This window comes from Micromys minutus (genome assembly GCF_963924665.1).
Source record: "Micromys minutus genome assembly, chromosome: 17".
Classification (NCBI taxonomy): Eukaryota; Metazoa; Chordata; class Mammalia; order Rodentia; family Muridae; genus Micromys; species Micromys minutus.
This window is the reverse complement of record NC_137952.1, coordinates 20,994,181-21,021,983: the sequence shown is the minus strand read 5'-3', so window position 1 is coordinate 21,021,983 and position 27,803 is coordinate 20,994,181. Positions and strand designations below refer to the sequence as shown.

The 27,803-nt window shown below is 39.0% G+C and overlaps 1 protein-coding gene across 2 annotated transcripts in view; it reads left to right on the top strand.

The window, feature by feature from the left end:
- Nucleotides 1–27,803, top strand: part of RYR3 (ryanodine receptor 3) — a 523,847-nt gene that overhangs the window by 242,540 nt on the left and 253,504 nt on the right. For both annotated transcript variants that reach the window (XM_080931244.1, XM_080931245.1), the window contains exons 9-12: nt 2,803–2,877; nt 4,856–5,012; nt 18,397–18,570; nt 22,356–22,477. In XM_080931244.1, the coding sequence (XP_080787370.1) occupies nt 2,803–2,877; nt 4,856–5,012; nt 18,397–18,570; nt 22,356–22,477 (528 nt within the window). The remainder of the gene's footprint in view (nt 1–2,802; nt 2,878–4,855; nt 5,013–18,396; nt 18,571–22,355; nt 22,478–27,803) is intronic.

Below are 27,803 nucleotides of genomic sequence, written 5' to 3'. Positions count from 1 at the left end.
TGTTAAAAGTCTTAGAAAGATGAGGAATTCAAGGCCCATACATAGTCAAAGCAACATACAACAAACCAGTAGCCAACATCAAACTAAATGGTGAGAAACTTGAAGCAATCCCACTAAAATCAGAGACTAAACAAGGCTGGCCACTGTCCTCCTACCTATTCAATATAGAACTTGAAGTTCTACCAGAGCAATTAGACAATAAAAGAAAGACAAAGTGATATAAATTGGAAAGGACAAAGTCCAAATATCACTATTTGCAGATGATATGATAGTGTACTTAAGTGACCCCAAGAATTTCACCAGAAAACTCCTACAGGTGACCATTTCTGCAAAGTGGCTGGATATAAAATTAAATCAAACAGATCAGTAGCCTTCCTCTACTCAAGGATAAACAGGCTGAGAAAGAAATTAGGGAATCCACACCCTTCACAATAGTCAAAAAGAATACATAATGCCTTGGTGTGACCATAACCAAGCAAGTTAAAGATCTGTATGACAAGAAACAATTCACAGACCATATGAAAGTCATAAAGACGGAAGGCCAGAATGGATAACTCGGTCCTTAGAAGGGAGGACAAAACACTCATGGGAGGAAATACAAAGTCAAATAGAGGAGCAGGGATTGAAGAAAAGATCATTCAGAGACTGCCTCACTTGGAGATCCACCTTAGATGCAGCCATCAAACCCATGCAGTATTGCTGATGCCTAGAAATGCTTACTGGCTAGAGCCTGATATGGATGTCTCCTCAGAGGCTCTGCCAGAGCCATACTGATACAAAAAAGGATGCTTGCAGCTAACCATTGGACCGAGCACGGGACCCCAATGAAGGAGCTAGAGAAGGGACTAATAGAGCTGAAAGGGTTTACAACTCCATGGAAGAACATTATCAAGCAAGCAAGCACTCCAGAGCTCTCAGGGACTACAGCACCAACCAATGAGCACACATGAAGAGACCCATGGCTCCAGGTGCATACATAGCAGAGGACAGCATTGTGTGGCATTAATGGGAGAAGAGGCCTTTGGTCCAGTGAAGGCTCAATTTCCCAGTGTAGGGGAATGCCAAGGCACTGAGGTGAGAATGTGTAATAGCGAGATGGGGCACCTTCATGGAAGCAAGGGTAGGGGGTAGGGAGGTGGATTTGGGGATAAGGAGAATAGCATTTAAAATGTAAATACAGATAATATACAATAAAAATGAGAAAAATAAAATAAAGCTTAAAATTGTCCTCTACAATTCCACTTCAGTGATGTAACCAAGCTTAATATAATATTTGATTGCATCTGTGCTTTTAATGTGCTATTCAATACATGTTTATAGGTGTCTATATTTAAACAAAATTTGGGTAAATCTGCATTTCATAGTTCTTTAAATATCTATGAACATCTATTTTAAACTTTCTTCTTAAAATGATGTTGAGTCTTCATATCCCATGATTTAACCACCCTTATTAGACCCATTTTACAGGCAATGAAGTTGAACCACAGAGACTGACAGATTTTTTTCTAGTTCATAGTACTAGCAGTTCCAAAAAAGAGATATTTTTCCCTTTTATATATATCTTTTAACTTATTCAGTCTACTTCATCATAGGAATCGGGTATCTATTTCCTCTTCATCGCTATAAAAGTTTCTTTTTTAAATCTAAAATCTAGGTCCAAATCCTTCTGAACTTTTGAATAATTCATTTTTGTTATATAGACAAACTAGGAGAGTAAGGCTAGTGAATTCAAATGCAGTTAAACGATCAGTCTTGAAAAGTCTCAAGAACAAGATACCCAACATCCTCTTCTGACCTTTTTTGCATGCACAGTTATGTATAATCACACAGAAATGTACATGTGCATGCACACATCACATGCACTTAATCAGTAAATGGTATGTCAAGTTAATTCACATAACTGGTGATCTAAGTAGGTTGGTTCCCATAGTACAGATCAAAAGATTGAGACTTTGATAATAATTAGAAAAGCATCAACATCAATGTTATAAGAGAACAAGGGAGATGTGGGAAACCTAAGGTCAAGTAGAGAGGAAAAACCTAATGACCATTGTCACGCTCTGGATCGGGCCCTGTGATAGGAATGTTACTATCACAAACTTCTGGTGAACTATGAGTGAAGGGTTTAGTTTGAGCACACTGGTTACCAAACATGGCTTCTCGGTTTAGGTAGACATATCTTGATGATTTGAGATGACAATGTGAGGGGACCATGGTGACACTGTATGGTATAACTCTGTGGACTGTCTGAAATTGCTTGACAAATCTAAAATTAATCCAAAACAAAAAAATGTTTACAAGCATATTAAAAAAATAGTTCTTAAGCTGGGAAGAAAGAACCATGCAATAGTGGAACCATGAAAACTATGGCAACTGAAGACACAACTTTGTTCCAGGCTTCCTAGAACAATGACTGGATTCACAGTGTTCTGCATTTGTTCTAAAAGTAAAACTCTATTTATGGTAAATGTAAATTACATTGAGAAGCCTAACCTAAAAGGCTCAGAGCATCCTTTGTCAATAATGTGGTATGAGACTGAGCCATTTTAACAATGTAGAAATCAGGGACATTGTCCCTTCCCTTCTTTCTACTGTCCCTCTGATGATCCATGAGTGTCTGTTGCATGTGGGGTCTCCCCTTGCCTTAGGCAGCTTTTATTCATCCTAAGAGGGAGATACCACCAAACAATTCTCCCTTTGAGTTTGCTGACTTGGTAGGCTTAGGTAACTAGTGTGAGCCCCCTCTGCTTCACCAGCAAGGAACTGTGAGGAACTGGTGCTGATCTCCAACTCTGCTTACAGAAGGGTGTTCTATGAAGCTGGAGGAGCCGGGACCAGAGCCAGGTCTCTGTGGAGAGTGGAACCCCTTCGGATAAGGTAACACATGGTCCAGATGGTGCCATTTGCAAGAGTTGGTTTTTCGAGTATAGTCCATTCTCTCACATTTATCATTTGTTATGTCTTGACATAAACCCTGAAAAGTCTGTGGTTGACAGCTAATTTGTAAAAATTCTACAGCTTTGATTATAAGGAAACACACACACACACACTCACTCACTCACATCCAACGTTTTTCCAGGTTCTTATTTTGAGTCTAAAGTTAGTTGCCCCCTACTCTTACAGAGTGTGAATAATCAGAGGCTAGCCTTGCAATTACCAGTGAAATCTCTCAGAGCTCCCCCCCCCTTGCTGCCACTACCCTTTTTTTATTAAACAAATCCTCTGGAAGCCTTCAATAGATGTCTTGGCTCCAGTAAGAACTATCTTTAAACAACAAAGATAGACAGGTAGTCATGATGGCAGCTAGTAAAATAAGAGTCAAGCTTCACAGATCTGTGAAGAAAACAACATTTGTCAGAATGTCTCAAACAGGAATGTACGTGGGTGGAAGGAACAAAGGCTGATTTTTCAACCATGAGTTTGAGTAACAGCTTTTAAAGCTTGAGTAACTCATCCCTTAAACTGCCAATATTAAAGGCCCATCTGGTTAAGAGTGACTTCTTTTATTTCCTGAGAAGATGGGTTAGGTGAAGGCTAAACAGCTGGGGACGAGAAGGAAGGGACAAAATATTGCAACCTGCTTCTTTTCCGTTTCTTCCCTAGCACCCTGAACAGTGTTTCTTTAAACATCTATTCAGGAAAAACTCTCTCTCATGAGAGTTGTACACCGCCCCTGCCACCAAAAAAAAAAAAAAAAAAAAAATTCCACTAGAGATGAAAAAAAAATGGTGGAGCCTCTCCTATACTCCCTCTTCCTCTCCTTTTTTGCTTATGTAAATAGTTTATTGAGAAGCTTTTGAAGATGCTGATTTGGAGTGTAACACTTTTGTAGTACAAAACAAAAGTTATTAAATACAGTATATAAAAGAAATATTGATTTTTTTTAAAAAAATGGACACCCACTTATCTAGCTCAAGATTTCTTGCATAAAGACTCTTTCAATATACATACATATATATATATATATATATATATATATAAATTCATACATATATACATATAGATAGATAGATAGCCATGGTTGTAGTTGTTAGCTTTTTATATCAGAAACCTAAGCATAAACAGTTTAAGTCGTTAATCATTATGATTTTGATTCTCATGTGTTTCTAAAAATTGAAAAGGCAAAAAATGATTGTAAAGTTTGACAAATACATGTCACCTAACTTAAAGGGTACATATTGAGTTACCAGCGATCCCATGAATAATTTCTACCCTAATATTTACCATAACTTCTTTTGAATGCTAGTCTTTTGGAATGGGGCCATGAAAAGACATTCCACCTGGGATTCCTTATCCAAATTCTTCAATCCTACTTTACCTTGTTCCTACAGAACTTGTCCCCTTTGACTGGAACAGTATATCTGCTTCCCTGTCACATCCCTTCTTCCTCCCTGCCTCTCCCTAGCAGTCATAACCTACAGTGGCCTTAGGTTGTTTTGTTTGTTTTATAATTTCTCAGAAAGACAGGACTCCTTATGATGGTGAAATGCTTGACTTCCAATAGCAGAATAGAAAGACTGCTTTCCCAAATACAAGTGCTCCTAGAATGAAGTCCTCCTATTACTTTGAGGTAGTTTGCATAAAGATGCATTGGTAAACTGAATGATGGGTTAAAACTTGGAACTTGTAGTCATAGTATGCCTATGCCACTGCCCTCTGGAACATGTTCCTTGTCTTAAAGAGGAGTCAAAGGAAAGCATCATTGTGCTGAATTGTAGATAGACAGGAAATGGGTTCATTGGCCCTTCATGATAATCCCCCAAAAAGTGGGTAAGGTTGGGGCTTAAGAAAGAACAGCATCAATGTTGAACAGAACTCACTTCTATATATGCAATTTCTCATGTGCTTTGGGCAGCTGGAGTGGCAGTAATATTAGGTGGGGCCAGGCTTTCCGACTGCGGCATCTCACTACAGGCCACTACCTGGCCTTGACAGAAGACCAGGGCCTTCTTCTTCAAGACCGGGGAAAATCTGACACCAAGTCCACAGCCTTCTCCTTCCGAGCATCAAAGGTAAGACTCTATGGATGAACCCTGACTCTGCTCTAGAATTGAGAGTCACTGGAGTCCTTCCGGTAGCTCTCTGAGAAAAAAGGAGACCAAAACAGTGAAATCCGGCTTCTGACAATCAGGCTCTTCTCTCTTGAGAAAGGCTTCCTGAGAGACCGTCATCCAGGATGAAGGATAACATCTCTACAACAAGACTAGTAACTCTTAGAAGCACAGAGTTATCAGAGTAGGCAACATTGCTTGCAGGCTAAAGGAAATCATAATTGATTGGTATAATCTATGTAATTTTTAACAACTTCTAGTTTGTATGTTTTATTCTCCTATAAAACAATGAAGAAAGGCATGAGGTTCAGACTGTATTTATTTAAAGTAAGAAAGTTCCTTTATTAAAGATTCAGACATAATTCTGTACATATTCTTACCTTCAAGTCATTTGTTGTATACAGTTACCAGTACTTCCTCATCTTCTCATTTCTTGCCTTTGACCTGTTCACTCAAATCTTTACAGATTCTTGGGTAGTTAAGTCCAAGTGAAAAAGCACATACATAACTACCTTTTCAAATACCTAGTGTTTAGTCAGGTTTGGGCTCTGCCTAGCTGAACGCAGGGTATGGCTGGAGCCAGGATTGCATGCTGAGCTAACTTCTGATGGACAGTTGGATACACCGCCATTTGTGATTGTTCTGAAAAGATCATCCAAGCATAGCAAGGGTTCAGCACAGATGTAGGCATAGCTATCAGGACGTCTGGTCCTCTGAGAAGACAGTCTACTCTTGCCTTTGGGAACCTCATCTCTAGTTTCAGTCTTTTTTGCATTTTCCCAGAAATAGGTTTTGATTTCTGTTCTCAACATGATTTCTGTGGAAGGTTATTGATGGTTCTATTTATGCAGAGAGAGGTGTGCAGTTGACAGCTGACTTTTCTATGGGATATCTCTGATTCCTTCACCCCTTCATGGTTCTATGATCTGCCCTTTGCGATAGAGAAATACTTTGGCATTAAAGGTTTTATTTTTCCACACAAAAAGTTAGGCTTTTTTTTTTTCACACCTGTATTTAAATCATCAAATTTTTCACCAAGTTTAGAGGTAGGAGAGATAACGCCACAGCTGAAAAGACATTCTGCCCTGGCAGGGATGTGAGATTAGTACCCAGCATACACATTTGAGCCTATGTCCATACCCATGCACAGATGTGCACACATTCACATAAATAACACAAATCTTTAAAAATCATGAGCTTCATGCCCATTTCTGAGCATATGTCTTTCCTTTTACCACCAGACCTTTTTCCTTAGGTTTCCTAGCTTAAGGGTGTTGACTATTTGGCAATTAGTCTGGCTACCAGGAAGTGGTTTATGGCAGTCCAACTTGCTAAAATAATGGATTAAAAAAAACGAAAAAATGTTAGAGTGGCAGTAGGCAGGATCCTTTTTAGCCTTGAGATATGAGATGTTAAAAGAGGGGATCTTCAGATGGGGAGGGAGAAAGAAGATAGAGATTGAGAAGGGAAGCGTGGTAGGTGATGACCTATTAAGTCTCTTCTGAGAATGCCAGCTTGGCTCTTTCCTATTTGAGCTTTCTGCCTCCTTTATCCCCATCCTTTTGCATGTGTATATACTTGACTAGAAAAATAGCTACAAAGCCTTTGCTGTTCCATTTACACAAAGGAATCAGGCACCCTCTCATGCAGCTGGCAGGACCCTGCTCCCACGGAACCCATCTATTGAATTATTTTCTGGCCTTAGCAAGGGTCTTCAATGTGCTATAGTTTCTGAGGGTAAGTTAAAGAGTCTCAGAGCACCATAGGACCCTTGTAACATGCCTCTCACTTGTACCACCTCCAGCCTCTGAATATATTTCATCTTTTCAAAGTTCATCATTTATCTCCCCAAGTCCTTCCATCTCCATGTAGATGGAGGCCAGCACCTAAGTATAAAAAGCCACTGTGGTTCTGTGGAAGCCAGCAGCTTAAGAGAACTAGACATAAATGCTGCCCTGTACAATTGGCAGCATGCTCACATTTTTCTGGAGTTTCTGGATTAGGTTTTAAATAACTCTGAATTCATCAGTACTCAGCCCAGTTACCTTCATTTCCATTATAAAAGAACCAAAATTGAACTTACTTCAGCTCCATAGCAGGACACATATGTATGTGTTCCGACAGGAAATTGGGGCCTCCCTTTGAGATGTAGTGTGGGAGGAACATTTGGAATCTTAGACTGTGAACCTACACACACGCATAAAAGAGTCAGAGAGGAGTTTGAGGCCAACCTTCTCTATGTAATATGTTCCATAATGGCCAGGGCTGTATAGAGAGATCCTTTTTAAATAAACAAACAAACAAGAAACTGGGATGGGACTAAGTCTGGAAAATGAGCACATCCAAGCACCAAACTCAGTTAGAGGCCCAAGTCTGGCTTGGGAAGCCTAACTGGGGTCTTTGAGTAAGCTGTATGAAACATGTAGAATAAAGAACAGAATATGATCTTCACACAGGCTCCTACACCACCCCTTCAACAAGATTATTCACATCAAATTAGAGGTTTTTGTGTACGTTGTTGCCTCTGAAGTGTAGCACTCCAACATTATTCTGAAACTGGGATATATGGCACCATATCACACAGCTTTACCATCGCCAGATTCTGGTCTTGACTCCCACCTGTTCTTACTGAGACCTGGAAAATACTTCATAATCTGTTTGGACCACATTTGAGTCTGTCATGGAGACACTTTTAGATCTGACCTCTGCCTACCCCTCCATTGTGTCTCCTACCACTTTCCTGTAATTCCTGTTAGATCCAACATACTGTATGTTTATTAGTCTTCGAACGTGTTTTCTCATAGCCAACCTATTCCTGTATCATTCTTTGGTCTCTACACATCACCACTAATGATGTCATTCTTATACTTCTAGAAAACTATCAGGTGCAGCTTCTGAGAAAAAAAAATGTTGTTCATGCTTCAAGTGGGCGGTCCCATTGATAGAGAACATACACATCCCCCACTGCAATGTTTCTGTATTCCAGTGTCTCAGTGGATACTATATGAAAAAGTACAGTTGGAAATGACCACAGACTATATAAATGTGTCTACAGTGAAACTCATTTATAGTCTAACCTCCAGCATCTTTGTAACAGCGTCTGTCTTCTTGGTGTAAACATATTGCTATCATCTTTGTCCCTGTGCACACTCAGGGAGGGAGATGCATTTTATTTTCAACATCTAAGTCAAATTTCTATGAATTTGGTTTCCCATCCTTTTCCTCGGGCTTGACATTGCAAGGCCATTCCCTAAGGATTGTCAGATAATGTGATTTAATATTTACTCTGGCATGGCAAATGCTATTTAGATGTCATGCTTCAATGTCAGTTTACAGCAGTGCATTCCTTTCAGGCAAGGTTGAATTAATAATATTAAAGCAGGCTTGATTATGCGTAGCCATGTATTTTATTGTCTCTCTATATGTACTTTTAAGAATCAGTCTTGATATATGGAGATACTCTCCCATTTTTGCCTATTTTATTGTATAAGGAAAGAGAACTATCAGTGTTCTCACTTGGAAGAAATTTGTACTCAATATGAATTTAGGAAACAACTATCAAATAACTCTTATGTATTAACCATTGCATTCTTGCTCCATGTTTAGGTAAATATTAATATTAATTGGGAGTTTCTACCCTGCCTTTGATCATTTAGTTTTCAGATAAAAAACACAAAACCTTTATATTTGTAATAAGCCAAAGACAGCAGAAGAGCTGGGCAGATATCAACCCTCTGTTGCTATTTTGTCTGCTTCCCTATAAATACCCCTGTGTTCTATCTGGGTCACTCTTACTCCAACTAGCCAGCCTTCATGGCCATGTTTTCATGATCCCTCACCCCAAGTGTCTTCCTCTCCACTCTCCTCTCTCTCTCTCTCTCTCTTGTGGTCTCTGCTTCAGATCCCAACCCTGAGAACTAAAGTCTTACCTACCTTTCTTTGCCCAGCTACAGGCTGTAGGCATCTTTATTAATCTAACAGAGATAACTTGAGAGGCAAGGTTAGATAGCTTCTCTTGGTGCACTTGGGATTTCTTCAACCCTGGAGGCAACCAGGGGGCCAGTATTAGTATTACAATCCATACCAACAGACCAAACCTCAACAGTTCATCTTGCTTTTTCCTAGCTCTTTAACCTCAACAGTCTGAAAGCACCTTTAAACAAAGGAACAGCTGGGCTCCTAGTACACATGGATAAAGTGGTGCTGAAGTTGGGTTTTATCAGTGACCCTCTTTCCTCTGACTGTTTCTTCATGAAGTCATCACATGAAAAGGAGAAGGATGCAGGCATTTCTAATGCTCATGTGGCATTGAAGAGCTGTGATTGTGACTCAACACACAAGAAAAGTGAACTAACTTAAAACATCACAAGGGTTTGGGTCTTTGTTTTATTTCGTGATTGAATCACATGGTTCTCAAGGGTGGCCTTTGTAGATAATGAAGTTCTGTCACAATGTCACCAAGTTGGACACAGGTGGTAGAGCAAAGGAAGGAGAGAGGAGAAAACAAACAAATGATCTAAATATCTAAAGGCACCACCACATACTGCCCAGTCACTTTAAATTAGAAACTACAAAGAATTTAGACTTCTCTAATGGATGTTTTCCCAAGCCTTTGTTGTTCAAAGTGAACCGAACAGAAGCAGGCAGTCAAGGAAAACCACAGGCTGTGAAGTGGGAGAAATCTGGATTTGAACCTTAACGCTGTCATTTGCTGTTCAACCTTGATATGTCTTTTTATAAAAATAGGGATAAAGAAGTACATTTTGAAGGATTATTTTGAGAATTAAAGAAGACCAGGAAGGTGACCTCTGAAACTGTTCGTTTTAATCCATAAAGTGGAAGTTGGGTTGCTGACCTGAGGGTGGTGTTCCAAAGATGAAAATAGAAATTTGGGCTTTTTCTCAGGAAGTGTGCTTCCCTACTGAGGCAGATGGACCCACTCCCTAACATGCTGTGACCAGCAGAAGGACAGCCTTGTCTTCCCACCCAACAGACGCTTTGTTACCAGCCCCATGGCCCTCCAGGCTCTTTGCCGCATCCTACAGGCAATAATTGTTTGTAAGACAATATTAGGATCTTTAATCTAGATGAGGTATTCATGAGAGGACTATATTGCTGTAGTGAACCCAAAGCTGATTCCTCATAGTTTCTGGATAGACAGCTAGACAGGCAGAAGTAGGCTAATTATGAACTTCCCTAAATGCTTCCCTCGGTTCCTGTTAATGGGTTCCATTATCCTTACTCTTTCTCTGAAATATTTTGGATGCTTACAATGTATGTTCAAAAGATATTTTTTTTACAGCATCCTTGGATGTGTTATAATTTAACACAATTAAACTAATATGTGTGAATTAGAAGCTCTTCCTCCATATTATTGCCATAACTTACAGCTCACCCATCTCCAGCCATACTACCTTTCCATCCACCTTTCTCACCAATACTAAAATGATTACTTTAAGATGCAGGCTTTGCATTCACCACATCATTTCTCCATAAGACAGATGCCCCGAGGCATCTTTTCCTGCAGAAACTCTGTTAACATTGGGATTTTTGAAGAGCATGGACCTGTAGGGTGTTATCTTTAGTCATTACTTTTTATCAACTTCTCCCTTGCCTCATCTTCTCATCTTACCAGAATGTCATCCCCTTCCAGAGCCCCACTGCTATGGCTGGAGTATGGCCTCTAGAGGGTCCTTCTGTTAGAATCTTATCCCAATATTGAGAAATTAAGAGGATACAACTTGGAGAGATAGCTCAGCAGTGAAGGGCCCTTACTGCTCCTACAGAGGAGTCAGGTTGCATTCCTAATACCCTCAAGGTGGCTCATGGCCATCTTTAACTTCAGTTATGGGGAGGATCTGATGTCCACTTCAGGCTTTTGCAAGTTCTATACATATACACACACATACAACACACACACACAACACACACACAACACACATCAACACACACACTCAACACACAACACACACACCACACACACACACACACACAGACACACACACACACACACACACACACACACACATACTACACCTAGATAAGTACAGGCAAAATACTCATATTTGGAAAATGAAAACAATGATAAGAAGTAACGCCTTTAAATAGAAGATTGTGGAAACAGCTTCACTAGGATGTTTAGTGACAAGATGTTTGAAGTTGGTTAAGAATGAAACATGTCACCAGGATGAATACTGTGACTATTGGTGGCTTTACAAAGAAAGTGACAAAGATTAGACCCAGCTCCAGTTGTCCTTTGAATGCATACTGTGTCACATGTTTGTAACTGCTTTCTGTGTGTAACTTCTAAAGTTTGTATAAACTGGTGGCTGCTTTTCTCATAAAGTCAGAGTATGTATTTCAACCATTTCTTTATATTGGCCTTTAAATAGCTAAGGCATTGATACAATTAATTACTTATCTATGCTAATAGAAAAACCATTCAATGGCTGAGAAACACCTGAGGAAGTGCTCAACATCCTTAGCCATCAGGGAAATGCAAATCAAAACAACCCTGAGATTCCACCTCACACCAGTCAGATTGGCCAAGATCCAAAACACAGATGACAACAGATGCTGGCGAGGTTGCGGGAGAAAGAGGAACACTTCTCCACTGTTGGTGGGGTTGTAAACTAATACAACCACTCTGGAAATCAGTGTGGCGATACCTCAGAAAATTGGACATAGTACTACCTGAAGACCCAGCTATTCCACTTCTGGGCATATACCCCAGAGACACTTTAATACACAACAAAGATACATGCACCACAATGTTCATAGCAGCTCTATTTATAATAGCCAGAAGCTGGAAAGAACCCAGATGTCCTTCAGTAGATGAATGGATACAAAAATTGTGGTACATTTACACAATTGAATACTACTCAGCCACCAGAAACAATGACTTAACCAAATTCTTAAGAAAATGGCTGCATCTAGAGAATATCATCCTGAGTGAGATAACCCAGTCACAAAAGAACAGACATAATATGCAGTCACTGATAGTGGGATGCTAACCCCAGAGGCTCACACTGCCCCAGAAATAACTCACAGACTGTGTGAAGTCCAAAAAAAAAAAGAAAACAAAACAAAACAACAACAAAAAAAAGTTTTGCTCAATCCTTACCCACCAAGAACACATTGACAAATTCTGGGTTACACCCTGTATTACATGTACTGTTTGCTCATTGTAAAAAAAAAAAAAAAAAAAAAAAATCTTTACACACCAAGAAAACTTTGACTATTTCCAGGTTACATCTTGTTTTACATGTACTTTATGCTCATTGTAACTAGTAAGATCTTAATCACACTATCAAACCTTTAAAAAAAAAACCAAGTACTGACAAAAATGTATTGTATACTTTTATGCAAAAATGCTTAAAATCTGTACATTTATCTTTGTTTTTTCAAATAAAGTTGTAAAAAATAAATAAATAAATAAATAAAATAAAATAAAAAAAAAGAAAAGCCATTCAAATAAATCTGATAAAATGGGTTTGGGGAATCATACCTGGTTTAGATTCTGTTTTGCTTTCTAACTATGTGGCCTTAAGCAAGCTGTTGAACTAATACAGGTCCCAGTTTATCCTGAATAAAGTAAGTTGGTAAAAAGCAGTATGGCCTTTGGAAGGGTTAGAGAAAATGTTTGTAGAGATACATTTTAAGTATAGCACTTTGGGTGTTGGTATTGTAGGAGACTTAGCAAGATACCTGAGTATAGTAGGTATTGAGCAGATATTATTTCTAGAGAATAGCAACTTGATCATCTACGCCAAATGCTACTATGTCAGTTGGAGTGTGATCATGAGCATTTCCTTCATAGTTGTCAAAGTAGAAAATAATGTTTATTGTCTTTCAACATGCATCAGGACAAGTAAACTGTTTCTTTTCAAAACCATCAACAGGCAAAGATGATATCAATATAGAGACATGCCAATCGAATACCTGATGAACAATAAAACAAATTATTTGCAATCTATTTCAAGGACAGCACCACACTGAATGCAAAAGCAAATTTCTGTTCTCTTTGAGACAGCCTTTGTTTCTGGGGGAGGTGGCTCCTGTGCCAACACAAAGGTCTTTCCTGTGCATTCAAGTGTAGATTTTTCTCTTCAGCAGAAATGGTAAAGCTATGGTCTAGAAAGCCATTGGCTTTGAAACTATATTTTATTGGTTACCGTTCTGGTGCATCATCTATGGAAGGTAGAGCAGGAAGTCAGGGAGCCTGGAGACAGTAGCTGAAGCACAGGACACGGAGGAGTGCTCATTTACTGGCTTTCTTTTTATGGCTTGCTCAGCCTGCTCTCTTACCACACCAGGACTACCTTCCTATGTTCGAACTCATAGTTAGATGGGCCCTCCCTCATCAACCATTACTTTTAAAAGATGCCCCAAAGGCCAGTCTGGTAGTGACATTTTTTTCAATTGAGGTTCCATCTTCTCAGATGACTACAGTCTGTGTCAGGTTGACATAAAACTAGCTAACACAGGGAGATGGGAGAAAGAATCTTTTTGTTGTCCCCATAGAAAGGGATTAGGTGGGAAGGATAAGCAGGTTTCAAGTGGGTGGATTTGAGTGTCTTCAGCAGGTTTTTTAAAACACAAGACTCATAATAGGATTGCACTTGGCCCTGGTGGTTAGGATGAGGGAGTGGTGGCACAGAGTATGTCAACTCTAAAAGAGTTGAATTGGATTCTTGCCTCTGGATTATTGGCTTGCATGTGAAAGGAGAGGCTCCAGGCTAGCCTTTTGCTGTTTTAAGGAGTCAGCTGGTCCTAAGCAAGACAGGTCCTATAGGTATTATGAGGCCATGAGACTAGAGAAGCGAGAGGTGTCTCCTGGCTCTGGGTGTGGGAAGGGCTTGCTTGTTGTCCTGTGTTCCTTCTGTGCCGGTTAGTCACATGCTACCAGAAGCTACACAGGGAAGATCTGGAAACATGTTTTTTATTCTCACAAGTCCTAGCATTAAAAGTAGGGCCATTCATCAAAGCACCACTACCCATCAGGAGGCCTGAGTGGGGGGTGGGACTGGGAGGGACTTAGAGTCTAACATGTTATTTTTACTGGAATTTTCATGGGCAAAAAAAGACAATTGCTAATTGGAGTAATTTTTGCATGCTTTAAGCTGTAGAGTTGTTCCTAGCTCCCTAGTAACTGACTTTGAGATGATAATGCCAAGGGAGCTTGTCTCCTGAGGTGTGCAGGTTCTTATAGAGGAAGGCTGGTTCTGGATTGTTCAGTGTGCATGTAGCAAATATGCCTTGGAGCCTTTTGTTATGTTTAAGAACTCCAGGTCTCTCCCTATTTAGATAAGTTTCCAAGGTGTCAAATATCAAAATATGAAGGAAAGGTTAGAATACAAACATTAACATTGAAAAATCACAGAGTGATCCGTTGAGTCAAGTGATAATGTCAATAAAATTCCAAAGAAAAGGGAGCATTTGGTACATTAGGATAAGTTCTCAGAACTGTGGCATGACTCAGTGGTGAAGAATGTGGGGAGCCCTGGGTGGGATCCCCAACACTGACCATGAGAAAGCCATTGCTCATAAACCACTTTTGTTAAGTCTTATGTTACCTAAGAAATAGACTGTGTTCTCTTAGAACTTGGGAACAGAAAGAGGGCAATTAGGGTAGCCTTGTCCTTCAGGAAAGTGCCATTTCTAGCAACAGGGTGACTTCATTTGTGGCCACAGTCATTCCTCCATAATTTGTCAATGTGGTGAATTGCTGGTCAGGTAGAGTAGGTTTCATGTTTGCAGACATGGTCTGATATCCAGATTTTCTTGTTATTCTTCCTCTAAATGAGAAGAGGCCTCCACAGTGACCACTAGAGAGAACTTTGAACGGTGAGGTTGTTTCATAAAAGTGAGGCCACAGACACTCCAGAGAATTATGGCTTGCTTGTTTCAGTGACCATAGGAAATGGATCCTCCTACATTATTTTGGAAAAGCCATATTTAATTAAACAAGAGAGGGAGGGGAATAAAATTCTAGTTGATCACATGCATTATTTTTACCAGGAGTTTTTAGAAATCAGTGTGATTACCATATTTAGCAGTTGTCTTTGTATTGTTTCTATTTTAGAGTATTGACTATAGCAAGAGATTAGGCAACAGATAAAAAAGTGACATTATAAATCCTGTTACTGACTGAAACTTATTTAGAACTATGAATAGTTCTGTGATGGAAATCAAATGTGCATTGTTTCATAGAATGGATGTATTCTTGGCCAATTGCCTATATAGAACACCCTGATATATCAAAATCTGTTTTCCTATCTGTGTGTGTTACAGAAATCAGAAATGTGTTTCTTTTGAATATGTTCATTGTGAGAAATGAGGAATTTTTAAACATTTCTGGTAACGTCTCAGCACACATTCAAAATAAGGAATTTTCTTATGAAATATTAATACCACTCAAATTAATATATTATGTGTGTATCAAGTAACTGATTTTCATTTTATGAAAGTCTGAAGGAAGAGAAGTGAGAGCTGAAGTGGGAAATGAGTACATATGAATGGAAATGAGCTTTAAATCTATATGAATGGAAAAATCACCTTGATTTACATGTGCCTCACACTATGTTCCATGAGTCACATAGGTGCTGAGCTCTCTATTAAGAATCCACAATTAATTGGCCTGATTCCTTTCCTAGATTTGTTATGAGATGCTAAGTGCTTCACAGAGGGATGAGGCAATGCAGAGATGCAGTGGCAACACTCACTAGCCTCATAGATGATGTGGCGTCTGAAGGAGGAATTGAAGGCTGACTCCCATTTAGACTAACTGAAGAAACACAGATGCAGGAGATGAATATTTTTAGTTTTCAATGTTTTTCTCTGAAATGTCCCAACATAGGCAGTGTATGTTGACCATACCCTCCCCCTTCCCATCTCCTATTTCATTCATGACCCCACCCCAATCACATCTCTTTCCTAACTTCCTGCCCTACTTTTCTATTTGTATTTGTTTTTCTTATATAAATAACAGTAGACTTTTTATTTTGTTATAGCTTTATTGGAAAAATACTCTTTCATATAATATTTTCTGATTAAGGTTTCCCCTTCCCTAATTCTTCCCGGTTCCTTACCTCTCAACTACATTCTGACATTACTCCTTGGGTGACCTTGGGCAAATTATTTCTTTTATTTATTTATTTATTTTTTAATCAGTAGAACTAGGACAACATTTGTAGCTCCATCAGAAGCTTTGCTATAAAAAGTTACTACCTGAACCCGTATAGCAGTTACAGTTAGTGCCTGGTAAGGGCTCACTACACATGAGGCCTGTCATTACAATGAAGAGGACTATCGTAATCACAGGGAATAGCATGCCACCAGTTTTCATTCTGAAAAAAAAAATTCAAAGTGCGGCCTAGTTAACAGCCTTTATGACTGAGCAATTTAATGCAAGGTAGCAACAAGAGATGGAAATAGACTACGACTTCTTAGAAGCAAACCAGAGAGGCCCTAATTGATGAAGAAAGGAAGAAAGTCACTATGCACCTATTTCATGCGGCAGGCACATCAGGTTGTCTCAGGATGCCCTCCTAGGTCATGTTCCTGTTTCCATAATAGAGAGCAGGTAGAGAAACAGAGGAGATAGAATGGAATGACTGGGACCACAGCTAAGGGAGCCCTGCACCAGACTCTCTTCCCCTTGAACACATAGCTGAGAAGGCTGGAAGAAGGAAAGGTGGATTGAGATTCACAGTCTGAGTTCTCAGTCCACAGTAAGCTGGCTCCACTATTCTGAGCTCTGCAGTGAGGCCAGAGTACCTATCTTGACAGGATATGTGTGGCAAAAAAAAAAAAAAAAAGGCTATTCACCCCATGGCAGCCAGACACAAAAAGAGAGCCCAGGGCGCTTCTATGTTCATTGGAAGCATACCATAAGACCTAATTCTATCACCGGGCTGTTCAGCAAACATTCCAGCACCTCCTAGTGCCCCAGTACCTCTAACACATGACCAATGAGGAACATGTAAGATCCCAATTACAACATAGCTCTAAGAGACTAATATACAAACGGCAAGTTTACTTTAAAATACAGTAGTGGCCCCTACTTGTTAAAAGTCTTTGTTGTGACTTGTTTTTTTATCTTTTTATTAGTTCTTTAAAAAATTTCATACAATGTGTTTTAATAGTGTTCTCTTGCCAGGCCTTCCCAGTTGCAGATCTATGGACCCTCACTGGCCAAAAACTGCAAAAGAAATAACTCATTCCTGGCACTGAGCTTTTAATTTGTTTGCTGGTGTCTAATAAGGACATTGCCACCCTAGTTATATATTCTCAGTCTCTCTCTCTCTTTCTCTCTATACCTCCTCCTCCCCCTCCCTCCCTCCCTCTCTCCCTGTCTCTCATATATATAAATCTTTATCTGTGTCTTTTTTTCTCCCTCCCTCCACACCCCTGTGTGTCTATGTATACCCATGTGCATGTGTGTACAAATGTTCTTACATAGTAGTAGATTTCCATATGACTTTTTCAAAAGGTCAAAAAGGAGCCTATTTCTTCCTCCTCATATTTTCTACTGCCCTCCCTCCCATTCCTAACTCTCACTTAACCATTTCTCCACTATTTTTCTTTAACACTCTATACCACTGAACTCTCACTGTTCCCTTTAGAGTTCCCATAACCCTCACTCTATAAGTATTCAAAATAGAAGACACGTATCAGGAGACTCAAAACTAACATCCACACATGAGAGGTTTGACTTTTTGGGTCTAGGTGATCTCACTGAGAATGATTGTTTCCAGCTCCGCCCATTGACCCGTGAATTTCCTAATTTTATATTTTAACAGCTGAATAATAGTCCATTGTGTAAAAAATATCAGTTCTTTATTATTCACTCCTTGGTCTACAGACATGTACACCATTGTCATTCCATGGCTGTTGTGACTATTACATTGACAGATGGTATTTTGAGCTCCTAAATTGTGGTATTTGTGGAAGATAAGCATTTAAATTATGGATGGTATCAATTACTGAAAATGACTTAACTGACCACTTAAAAGTTACTTGTTGACATTATGTTGGGTGAGAGAAGTAGAAATGTAGTAGAGAAGAGTTTAAAATCAGAATGAAATAAGGAACCACCAGCTGCTTCATTTTCTATGGTTTTACACATCTCACAAGTGGCCAAAACTTCAAAGCATTGGTTTTTTAAATTAACACAGATAAGGGAAGCCGGACTTTCTAAAATCCCTTGGTGACATGAATATCCAGATATAGTTTTTTGTCTTATGGATTCTGCACAAGTGATTTGTTCTATATATTGAATTGCTATGTAATCAGGCATGTCTACATTTGTTTGTTTCCCTGTTTTTTTGTGTGTGTGGAATAGGAAATCAAGGAGAAATTAGATTCCAGTCACAAGAGAGATATGGAAGGCATGGGGGTTCCAGAAATCAAGTATGGGGATTCTGTCTGCTTTGTTCAGCACGTAGCCAGTGGCCTTTGGGTCACCTACAAAGCACAAGATGCCAAAACTTCCCGCCTGGGACCTCTGAAAAGAAAGGTAAAGGGTCTGATGGTTATCCAGGGTTTGTTTGTTTGTTTATTTATTTATCTTTACAGGGAGTGGGAAAGAAAGAAATAGGCAGTAGGAGTAATTCTGAGGACCTGGTAGGCAAGATTATGTTTTACCCTTTACTACTCTAAAGAGTGGCCCTGTGACAGGTTATACAATATTTCTGTAGTAAGTTAGGCTAATTTGGTAACTCACTGTAACCCCATTTTCAATTTTTTTTAAGACTATACATGACAATTCTGTATAAAAGAGCTGGAACATGCTTGATTCATTGTGAAACCCAGCCTCAATAACTCTTAATAGTTCCACTATTCTGGGATTATCCACACCATTGCTCACTTCACTTAAGTGGATAATGGAGTTATTATGCTATTTTCATAAGACAGAAGAATGACTAGAATCTCCGTGGAGACAATACAGTTTGCACAACAATGAGGCTGCCAATGTGCAGAGAGATGGGAGTTAATGTTCTTCCCACAGACATGTATCCAGACTCGAGTAGTGCATCATAGCATGTCATAGCAGGAGGCTGGCTTGGATACTTGTAGCATCTTTTCCCCACAAGGTCATTTTCCATAATAGCAATTCTTTTTTTTTTTTTAATAGGAACCAGAGGATAGATGCCAAAAGTATAATTTTCTTGGAAAAACAAATCTTTCAAAGTTCAGGCTTGACTAGTCAAAGAGACCTAGAATAAGGTTATAGGAAATACTGTGAACAATACTTCTGCCATATTGACCTAAAGCAATAATGACAGTGTCTCTGAATGCTGGTTATTTTAGGAGACTGGTATCATACTACGCGTTAATTGGAAGGTTTCACCAAACAAGATCATTTGAATGTGAGCTCTGCTGGTCAAAGCAGAATGTGGGGACATGAAAGCAAACCCATTTTGATCTTGTGATCCTTATCTGTAGACTAGAGGAAGAGGTCATAGGTCAGCTCCATTATGGTGGAGAGATGGAGTATAGATACAGTGTCAGCCAGTATTGATGGGATGTCTATGACAAAGATTCCTAAGTCAAGTTGGCTGTAGACACAGCCGGAAATTTTACATGCAGTTTCCAATAGGACCAGAGCTGTTTGTGTGTGGGCTATGTGGGCAAGACAGCAAACAGCTGTGATGGGAAAAAGTAAGGCAAAGATACAGAGGGTCAGATAATCTGAAGGAGAAAAACTTGACAATTCTTGTCTCCTGTATTAGGATGGCCCCGAGTCCTCATGGGGCCATCAGTCTAAGACAGAGAGCTTCACTCTGAGAGTAAGAGAAACTGAAAATATCTGTCCAGCCCACCCTCTGCTAGCCTATCCCAGTCCTCTATAGAGTAGTGTGGTATTTTGACAGACCATATGGGTTTATGCATTTATTATAGCCATAATAATGCTAGAATAGAATTTCAGAGCTCAAAGCTGCACCTCTAGATGGAAAGGGATTCTGTCTACATGGAATGCTGGACTACATTGATGTAGTGTGCCTTTTCCTGCCCACAGGCCCATCTGACGGCTTGAACATGTATGTGAATTTGGGAGAGACATCTTCTATGTGATATTCTAATAGTTAGTCATTGACAGGCAAGGCATGCTATGTTTCATATAAGAACAGGTTAATTTTTCTCTCTAAAATGTCCAGATCTATATGAAGTTAATAAAACATAGAAAGGACAACCACATGAAGAAATCGACAAACAGAGCTCATGGTAAAAGAAATCGTCCCCTTGCAGCATTCAGTGACTGAGCTACCAAGCAAAGAACATACATGAGCTACATGTAGGCCTCCCCATGCATATGTAGCAGATGTGCAGATCTTCATGTGGGTCCCAAACAACTGGAACAGGAGCTATCTGTCTGGCATCGGTGGGAGAGGATGCACCTTGTCCCCCAGAGACTTGATGTGCTGGGTTGTAGGGGATTTCCAGGGGAGCTCTCACCTCTCAGAGGAGAACCGGGGGAAGGAGGTGACTGGGAGAGGAGCAGTGAGCAGGATAAAAAGTGAATAAATAAAATAATTTAAAAAGGATATTTTATTATATGTTAAATATATGATATGATAAAATATACATGGAAACATCCGTCCATACTATTTTATTAATAAAAGTACATCAATAAAATGTCAAGTAAAAGAGTATGGTATTAAAACTCTAGAGACATTGGGATTTCTATAAAAGATAAAGGCCTTTTCAATAGACAACTAAGAGCATTGTGTTTTTCTTACTGTACTCTCTGTATCTAGCATAAATCACAACAGTTATTGTATGTTCAATAACCCCATTTAAAAATATATGTTCAATTTGTCTTAAAAAAAAGAATGGTCCCTTGGTCACTCTTTCCCATCAGCGGTGCCTCTGTGAGAGTCATAGTCTAAGGGCCTGGAGACATCCATCAGTCCTCATTACATTCCTGTTTGTCTGTCCAGTGTTATCTGAACAAACTCTAAGAATACTGGTCGTTCAGGACCAGAAAACTGGGAGCAACACAAAGGATACACAGTAGGAAAGTGTTGCTAAATTGCACATTGTTAACCAGATGCCAGGAAGGCCTGGAGGAGTAATGGCACTAAAAGCTGGGGAGTCCAATGGTTAGGCCTCCTGTGTTATGCTTAATCTTTATGCACATAAGATGTCAAGTTTCTTTTTAAGGATTGCACAAACTTCTGCAAACCTGTATCCTACTTCTTATGTGAATTCCTTATATTAGGCTATAGCCAAATGAGGAAAAATATAAGAAAGAGATTTTCACATGAAAAGGAAAATAAACTTTGGTTTTTAAACTAAAAATCCCGACACACAGACTGGACTACAGAACTCTACACTGTCTCTCTCCTCATTTCCACAAGCTCAGGATTTGACCTTAACTTGAACCAGGGTCAGACCATCCCCTTTACCATCTGGGCATATTGACCTAGTTAAGAGGAAAAGCTAGTGAGCTCCAAAGGCTGCTAGCTTTCCCCCAGATGCGTCATGATGCCCTTGGAGATGGTAAATTCGAATAGCTCCTACACAACTGGCCAAAGATCAGTAATTATTGCCTAGATAATAAACAGTGCTTGATCACCTTTTACTTCCTAGAAGTCATTTTAATTTATATGTAAATCACCTAAATCCCCAAACAGCCCTTTGAGATAAACACACATCAACAACAGTGAACTGGGAGCAGAGCAGTTAAATAACTCACCCTAAAGTCACTCTGCTGGCAAGTAGCAGCATGGGACCGAAAGAAATGTCACCTGATAAGAGCCCAAGCTCTAGAATCACCTTCATAAGAAACACGCTCTCACCTTAATCCATTTCCCCTTGTCCATCTGTTACTGAACTAACCCATGTAGCTGTCCTTCGGAAGAGAAAGCAAAGCCTGATCCCCGGAGAGCTTTGCTTTGAATTGTTCATGCCCAGTTTACATATGGAGACCCTTAACACAGGGACTTTCCCCATTTTCAAGGGTAAGCCCCTGTGTTCATTTTTAAGAGAGGGAGAGGAAAAAAAAGTCTATTATGAAAGTAAGCTTTCCCCCTTCAATCGGCCTAGGAAATTTATTGTAGCTCATACCATAGTGGCACATAAAATTTTTTTCTCATCAAACTACCAGGTTGTGGGAATAATTCACATGTCAGTAATGGGACGTATGGGCAAAATAACTTTGTTAATGTCCCGTTTTTAAAATGGACTCGGGGGAGCTTGGCTAGGGAAAAGAATTGAAAAAAAAATTTATAGAGAATGTGGGTGGCCCAACTATGGAGTAATGTGTAACCTGGACTCGTTCCCATGCCCTGTGGGTAGGTCATACTCCATCAGGAAGGCCACATGGATGACGGATTAACACTGCAGAGGTGCCAGCAGGAAGAGTCCCAGGCTGCCCGCATCATCCGGAACACAACAGCCTTATTCAGCCAGTTTGTCAGGTACTTTGCCCCTTCTCCTTCCTCTTCCAAACCCACCTACCCATCTCCTTCCTCTTCCAAACCCACCTACCCATCTCCTTCCTCTTCCAAACCCACCTACCCATCTCCTTCCTCTTCCAAACCCACCTACCCATCTCCTTCCTCTTCCAAACCCACCTACCCATCTCCTTTTGATACTGGGAATGTTTGGGGGAAGATATTAATCACTATTGATTTTTTTTTTCCCAAGAAAGAGATTAGGATAGAATTTTATCTTCCCATGGGTAATTTACCAGTTTTACTCATTACCCAACATGTCAAAGGCCATACTACTTGCTTAGATTACTAAATAATTGATGACTAATTAATGCAAAGAATATGTAAGATCTATGCAAAACAAAAAACAAGGTGTAAAAAAATCAGTGCTTTTTTTTAATCCCTTTGTATTCACAGAATATAGAGGGACAAGTGGATAAAGAGAGACTGGCCCACCCCCTCCAAACTATTTAGAAAGGGTTTCTGTATCAGTTGGAATTTTTTTATTTGCTGTGGGAGCCTTGGGTTAGCCACATGTGGCTGGGGCTGAAGCTGGAGAAAATAGCTGAACTGCCTGATTGGATGGTAAACTGTTTAACCTCAACATGTCGCCAAAATGGAATTCAGGACTCTTTTAATGAGGTACTGTGAGGAACTGATCTTGCTGTCATCAATACAGTGATCCAAGCCATTTTCCCTTGTAGGAAAATCTCTTTGAAGCCAAGAGGGTGTAAGCTGCATTGGTATAAATGGAGAAGTTTTAACATCATAACTTTTACTTTCCTTGCTGTTAGAACTCTTCAAGCCAAAGTGCTAGCTGAGGCTAAGCCACTGCCATAGAGCAGAATAAACTGCTACTTCTCACTTTAATGACTGTAAAGAGTAGCCAGCTAGCTTGGGGGCTGGGATGGAGGTTCCCTCCTCTTGCTGCCTTAGTCCCTCCTGTAAGTTCCTAAAAGGTGTTTCTGGACCAACTCAGCAGCTCCACAAACTAACCTTTTGAACATATACATCGTCAACTTTGACTTCAGATTGACTGAATCAGGCATTCCAGGGAGTCAGAGCTATCCAGTTATATTTGTCTAGGTCAGTGGTTCCTAACCTGTGGGTCATGACCCAATTTGAGATCACAGATCAAATATCCAGATATTTATGTAACAATTCATAACAGTAGCAAAACTCACAGTTATGAAGTAGCAATGGTTTTATGGCTGTGGTCGCCACAACATGAGTAACTGTATTAAAGGGTCATAGCACTAGAAAGGTTGAGAACTACTCTCCTAGGTGATTTCTTCCTATACATTAAATTAAGGTTTAAGAAGCCATTCTTCTGAAGAAGAACTCTAAACCTCAGCTAAGTGTTAATTTGGGGCAGTGTTTAACACTATGATTTTTAGGCTGTGTCTCAATCTAATTTCCTCAAAAGGATAAAGATCCAAGAGCCAGTAGTTAACAGAGTCCAGGCTATAATCTATTTACTGGGGAGAGTGGAAGAATTTTGAATTCCAGGCCAGCCTGGGCTACATATGAACTGCTATCTCAACAATAGCAACAAAAAGCCAAATGTTGGTACTTTGTTGAAGCCTCTCTGATGATTCTGATGTTCAGTCACAATTGAAAATCATCTCAGCAAAATTTCTTTGTCTACATGGTCAAAAATAGCATTTTAATGTTAATGTGCCTAGTGCTCTAAAAAAGGGAAGATTGGGGAGTGAGGGTTACTTTATTCTTGTAAATGATACTGTGTCTGTCACTTTTTATCCCTTCATTTGCATTCATTCCATTGGTTAGTACTTAATCAGAGAGAAAGTTGACTGCAAACACATTGTTCGTGTGGTCTTGACTAGTGTCCAGTCTCTCACCCTTGAAGCGCATGGTTTTCTTATGACTCCTGCAGATCTCCCAAGGTCTGGCATCAACAGCTTTAACCTCATATGCAAAATATTAACTCTGAATGGATGAGTTAAGATCTAAATGTGAGAACTAAATTTATAAGACATAGGTATAAATTTTTACTACTTTGTATTAGGACACGATTTCTTAAATACGCTGCAAAGGCAAAAGTAGCAAAGTAATAATAAATACAATTGACTTTGTTGAAATTTGTAAATGATTTCACTGGAAAGGATGCAATGAAGTAAGTGGAGACAATTCATATAAAGGAAGAAAATATTGATAAATCATATAGTTGAGAAGGAGTTTGTATCTAGGAGAAAGAACAGTAACTTTCAGTGATAGAGGAAGTAAAACAACTGATTAAAATAGTCAAAGGCTCTGAATAGAAATTTCTTTAAAAATGTGTACAAATGACCAGTGAACACATTAAAAGATGTGCAGTTTGAATCATTATCAGGAAAATAACAACAAAGAATCCAGTGAAGTATGTGTCTATGCACACAAATAAATGTTAATTAAGAAATGTGGGATAAAGTGTGAAGGAACCAGAATCTTCACTGCTGGTTGGATTGTAAAATACAACAGTTACTTTGGAAGATATCTAGAAGTATCTTTGTAGGTTAAGTAAGAGTAGCCACAGGACCCATCAACTGAACTCCTAAAAAAATGAAAACATATGATCCAACAAAATGTCCATAAGTACTCATAGCAGTGCTGTTAATAGTGGCTCCAATGTAGAAACAACCCAAATGTTCATCAATTTAAACACAAATAAATAAGATGTACCATTCCTATGAAATAGAATAAGGTGCCAGCACATACCACAACATAGTATGATCAAACACAACAATGTTGCTTTTGCCTTTTACTCAAATAGACATGATCAAAGTATGTTAAGTGAAAGAAGCCAGTCAGGAAAAGACCACCATCAAAGTCATTATGTTACTAAATGGGCAGATCTGTAGACACAGAAAGGAGGTAAATGGTTAATGAGAACTAGAGGATGATCCATTCAGGGTGGGGAAGAGAGCTAAAGAAAGAGTTTAAAAACCTGTTTAGTTTTGTATAACTATAAAGATGCTAAATATCAAGCCACTGAATTATATTCTTTAAATGTGTGTTTGTATGAAATATGAATTAATATTTCAATAAAACTGTTATTATATAGTTAATGAGAGTTCCAGGCATGACAATGAGAAAATTGTGTTTAAACAGTTTTAATGAGGTACACTTTTTCATAGAATTCATTCTCATAAGTATATAATTCAGTGAGATTTAATAGATTTACAGAGCTGTGTGTAGTGATCACCATGATTAAATTCTAGAATATTTCCATTTCCCTACAATCTCTTATGCCCCTGAAGTTCAGTCTAGTTGCCACTCACAGCCCTGTCTCTGTCTCAGATAAAAACATTAAATTGATTAAATTAGATAGATGAACCTTTGAATCTACCCTTTTCACTCACTATTGTATTTTTTGTGGTTCATCCATGTTGTCTTTTTTAAATTATTGAACAGTGTATTCATGTAACACTGTATGTATGTATCAAATGTGTGTATATGTAAGTTTATCTATAAAGAAATGAATACACATTTTATATTTATCATGAATTTATCACATTTTATATTTTAACCATAATTATTTTCACTTCTATCATTTTATACATACTGCTTCTAGAGATATTAATGTAGAAGCTTTTAGTTATATGCTTTCATTTCCTCTTCCTCTTTGTGTGTGCGTGTGTCTTCAGGACACTTCTGTATATTTGTGCATCCAGTCCAGAAGTCAATGTCAAGCATCTTCTTCTATTGTCCTTCTCCTTAACTTGAAGACAGAAAGAATCTCTTGAACATAGTGGAACTTGCTGATTGGGTAGACGACTAGCCTCTGTTCCCACCACCCAGTGTGTGGGTTACCAGCACTCACTATGATGACTGGCTTTTATATTGGTCTTGGGAATCCGAACTCCACTCCTTTCTCTAGCACAGCAAGCACTTTACCCTCAAAGCCATCTCCCTGGTTCCGTTTTAGCCATTTCTAGGTGTTCATCTCAGTGGCTTTGAGTGAATTTCTACTGTTGGGCAAACACCCCCATTCTCCATCATAGCACACTATAACCTTGTGCCAATTAAATGGTCACCTTCATTCTCTCCTCTCCATTCTTGATGTCTATGTATTTCACTATTCTAAGTACTTCATATGAGTGAAATTGCACAATATTAGCCCTTCTGTGCATTGTTTATTTCACATAGAAGAAGGACTTTAATGTTTGATTCCTCTATCAGAATTCTATTCCTTTTCAAAGATGATAAACATTCCATTGAATATATAGTCTATATTTTGTTTGACCATTCAGCCATCAACTTAAATTTGCATAATCTACTGTTTTGTTGTTGTTGTTGATTTCTCATTCTGTGTCTATCTGTCCTTCTCTCTGTCTCTCTTTCTCTGTCTGTCTGTCTCTGTCTGTCTCTCTCTCTGCTGGAGATTGATGTCAGGGCCTTATACATGCCAGTCAAAGGCTTTGCCACCTGAATTATAACCCAAGATATATTTATTTACACGGAGACAGCATCTTTATGTATTTACCATGATGACCTTGAACTCTTGATCCTCCTGCCTCAGCCTCCAGAGTGGTAAAATTTTAAGCAAGCATTGACATGTGGGACATGTTTAACTTAAGAAATTGGAAACAACTGTTATCCAAGGGGTATATAACATTTATAATTCCCTCGTAAATGAATGGAGTTCCATTTTTTCCTGCAACCTTGCTTGTATTTGAGCTATCTGATGTTTTGCTTGTAGCCCTTATGTAGATGAAGAGGAATGGTGTGGATTTACATTTCCAGAATGAATAATGGTATCAAATATCTTGTCATGTATTTTCTGACCATTCATAATTCTTCTTTGGTGCAGTGTAATCAAATGCATTTGCCTCTTAAAAATAGAGTCATTTGTCTTCTAATTGAGATTTCTGAGTTCAGTGAACCTGTTAAATGAAGTCATTTAACAAATTTATGATTTACAAGGATTGTATCCTAATCTGTGGTTTCTCTTCTCATTTTCTTTTTGATTTTTTAAAAATTTATTTAAGTTTATTTTATGTACATAGGTGTTTTGTCTGCATGTACATCTGTGCATCATTTACCTGCTTGATACCTGTGGAGGCCAAAAGAGGACATTAAATCCTCTGGGACTGGAGTTACAGATAGTTGTAAACTGTCATATGGATCCTGAGAAACAAACCTGGGTACTCTGGAACAGCCCTGCCCCACCATGTTCTTATCCATTAAGTCATCTATCCCACCCTTCTCATTTTTTCAATGGTGGCTGCAAAGGTACCTCAATGGATAGGGTGCCTTCTGTACAAGCATGAGGACCTAAGTTCACATCCTAGCAGCCTCATAAAAATCT